This window comes from Apis dorsata, unplaced genomic scaffold, assembly GCF_000469605.1.
Source record: "Apis dorsata unplaced genomic scaffold, Apis dorsata 1.3 scaffold_813, whole genome shotgun sequence".
Classification (NCBI taxonomy): domain Eukaryota; kingdom Metazoa; phylum Arthropoda; class Insecta; order Hymenoptera; family Apidae; genus Apis; species Apis dorsata.
The window spans coordinates 182025-186016 of NW_006263951.1; the positions used below are offsets into that span (position 1 = coordinate 182025).

Here is a 3992-nt window from a genome sequence, read left to right on the forward strand (position 1 = left end):
TCGTGGAGAAGACGCGCGATTCACGTTGTCCAGCATCCCGAGGAGCAAATAAAATAGCTTATCATCTAAAGAATTCGCATGGCTGATGAAACCTTTCTCAAACCAGTTGTCTTCTTCAACAATACGATTATAATGTTAGTATCTGTTTGTGTAAAATATCTTGGGACCAGTATCTATCACTTTGCAGATAGATAGGTGCTGTAACTCCATTTTCGAACACGATACTTTCTATTGTATACATTCTTAGATAGCATTGTTGTAATATACATAATATATATATATTACAAGGATTATAAATAAAATATTTAACTTAAATATATATTATTCAATGTAATTTATTTTATTGTTATTCCATAGTTATAAGATTTATTATATTTTTAATATTTTTAAAAACCTTTTCTTTTAATTATTCGATTATTTTAAAGAAAAATCTTCAGAAAAAATTGCATTTATAATAAATATTTATTTTATTATTTAATTATATCCAATAATTTTTACTTCAAATATATCCAGTATTGATTAATATACAAAGTCAATGAACAACAAAAAAAAATTATCAAGAATAGATAAAAATATTCTGAAAAATATAAACAAAGGGAAACACGGGGTGAAAAATCTTGTGAATGCAATAGGTTTCTTAGAACACTAGTAAAATATTGCGGTCGCGAACCTTCGCCAAGCGACGACGTCGGAATACTTCTTCTAATATCTTCTGCTTAGAAAAGAATCTGTCTGTGGTTCGAATAGATGCACGAGTAGGAGAAACAAGCTGCCATTCCCACGGCAAGATGTTGCGACCACTTTCGCTATTATCCAACATTATCCAATGTATTGCGAAACCTATAATAGATTCGTGTCTGTGAGATATTTTCAATCGGATGTTATATAGTGAAATTAGAAATCTTCTTGAATCTTCTTAAGTAAATAAAATTAAATAAATAATACAATATAACTTCTCTCCATTATTTAACATTATTTAATTTTGATTGATCAATTTAAAATCGAGATTTTTTTATCCTTTTAAAGAATAATAATTTAATTCAAATTTTATCTGAAATTATCTTGAAATTTTCAAAATAGAATACGCGCTTCTAGTGCAAAATTGTAAGAAAACAGACGATTGACAAACATTTTGATATGTTGACATATATAATGAGTCAACACATGTCATATTTAATTATAAAACATCCATAAACTCAGATAATTGATAATAATGTTTGTCGATTCGATTTACCATACAAAGTTATGTCTAACAATATCTATTTTTCCAATTCATAAAGCATCGATATGATTAGAATCGAGGAAGAAACAATCGTCTAGAATTAAATTCTCAGATCCTGTCACAGAAATCGAACGATGATTATTTTATTGGATCACAATAATAATTCATAGCTGAAATAAAAGAATCAAATTAATAAATTTTATGCACCATCGTTGTAACGCGCCATGGCATCTCATGCACAATGTACACATACAGTATACGTACCTGTGGCGAAATTGCACGCGTTTCATTTCACCTGCGCCCTTAAATGTAAGAAACAATTCCGCCGGTTTTCTTAACCCCCATCGTAAACCGTAATAGCAGCATGTTTCGCCACGGTGCACCTGAAGGGAACACCGCCACGGCCACCGCGTCTCCAACACCTGTTCCCGACACCTGACACGTTAAGCCTCGCTTCTCCGCAGGGGATCACTAGCTCGACAAAGGAGACCATCATCAATTGTCCTTCTCTTGAAAAAATTATTGTGGAAAAATTCGTCTTGATCGTCGTTATGTTTTACCATTTAGATCATAGGTCAGTTATTGTCCATCATATGATATAGCAAATGCAAACCAAACCATTGAATCTATTATATATATATATTCTCTGTTTCTGATTAGGAAAAAGAGGCAGATTCGATAAAAAAATTCGATATTTTATAATTCAATTCGTAAATTAATTATTTTGATAGTGCAAATTGATAAGAGACATAATGGTCTCTTCTTGAAAATGGGACACATTTCAAGAATCAAAATGCAATCGATGCTTAAGATCATAGCTTTAAAATGCGTGATTAACATAGATCAATATAAAGATTCTAGTTGATCAATAGATGTTGAGTTATCTCTATTTTTTCTAATATTATTCTAATAATATGGAAAATATGATGAAATGATTCAAAAAATATTGTAGTTAAATAGATAAAGATATTTTTGGATTTTTTTATGATATAATATCGCTAATTATTTAGAGCATAGATATTTGTGAAAATAAGATCAATTTGTCTTGACATCAGCTGTAATGTCATAAAATAAAAAATATAATATCATTTGAACCAATTAAAGTGATATTGATTTTTTATAAAAAAAAATATTTTTTGGCAATTTCAAATATATAAGTGATTTAAAACATTTTATATATGTCTATTATATCTTATATTTTGCATTTACAGATGCAAATTGTGAAAATTTTTATTTCACATAAAAATCACATTTATTAAACTGTTAATTATAAATATTATTTTATTTTTACATTTCATATATATTTATTTAAAAATAATAGAGAAACAAATTTAATTTAATACAATTTTATTATTGTACAGAGATATTTTTTTTATAAATTTAATTATATAATTTTTATAATATATAATAATTTTCTAATGATAATTGTAACACAGAAATCAATTAATAATAATTAATTAATGATAATATATTTTGGATCTAATATTTTTATTTTATCTAAGATAATCCTTACTTTTGTATAAAATGTTTATTTCTGTATTATTTCTGTGATATTCATTATCCATAAGTACCTGAAAATAAAAATATTTATTATATAAACAATTTTAACATTAATTGTATCATGCAAAAATATATAAATTTTCTGCTTTCATATTATTTAATAACTAAATGATGATTATATTTGATATATAATAATTACTATTTTTAAATATTTTCTCTTAATTATATCTAAAAATAGCCGTATATATCATATATATTTTTTAAATTAAATGAATATTAATATAATGTAAATAAAAAAATAAAATAATCAATATTATCATAATTTTCAATGTAAATTAGCATAAATCTGTTAATTAACATCTAGTACTTGGACATAGTAAAAGCATATTAAGTAATTTAACGCGAACATAATAATTCACAGCAATCAAAAATGTAATTGTTTAAAATATAAAGAATGTAAGTATATTAATTTTTTTATTTTTTTTATTAAGTTTATTTTATTATTTCCTAAATTTTTCTTCTTTTCTTATATTGAAAAATTTTCTTTTTATTGGAAAAATTAGTTTAATGCATGTTTAAAATATTTTCATAAATTACTGTACAAAATAAATTTCGCATTATTATCAAAATTAATCATATTATAATTTATATTATTTAATCAACTTACCATCTACGCAATATGAACTTTTACACTTTGAAGATTGGATTATATTATATGTTGTATAATAGCAATAAACATGACACTTAGAATTATAAGTATAATTATAACCACAACCGGAACAATCAATTGGTCCAGCTGGATTTGTCCAAGTCTATAACAAATGAAAGAAATTACAAAAAAAAATATAAGTTTTTTTTTTTAAAACAAGTAAATAATTTATTTAACATTGATATCAATTCACAAGATAAATTATTAAATAAGATAAATTATTAAAATTTCTAGGAATAAAAATCTCATTTATAACAAATATAATATTTTGTATTATAATAATGAAATAAATTTTTTATCAATTTTTTAATAATGAAATCCATATATATATATTAAATTATCATAAAAATATTTTAATTAGACTTACTTGAATGCAAGGATATAAATTCCAATATTGACATCCAAAATTGCTTTGACCATACATAAAACTATAAGGATAACATGTTTGTGAAGGACATACTGGTAGAGGCAGAGGTGGTAATGGTGGTAATGGTGGAGGTAGTAGTGGTAATGGAGGTGATGGCAGAGGTGGAAGTAGAGGAGGTGGAGGAGGTGGAGGAG

General features: G+C 25.1%; 1 protein-coding gene across 1 annotated transcript in view; it reads right to left on the reverse strand.

Annotated features, from left to right (window-relative positions):
- Positions 1-2779: 2779 nt before the first annotated feature.
- Positions 2780-3992, reverse strand: part of LOC102675067 (formin-1-like) — a 3311-nt gene continuing 2098 nt past the window's right edge. The window contains exons 4-6 of the mRNA XM_031513964.1: positions 3799-3991; positions 3390-3534; positions 2780-2793 (exon numbers count right to left, since the gene is read on the reverse strand). Of these exons, the coding sequence (XP_031369824.1) occupies positions 2780-2793; positions 3390-3534; positions 3799-3991 (352 nt within the window). The remainder of the gene's footprint in view (positions 2794-3389; positions 3535-3798; position 3992) is intronic.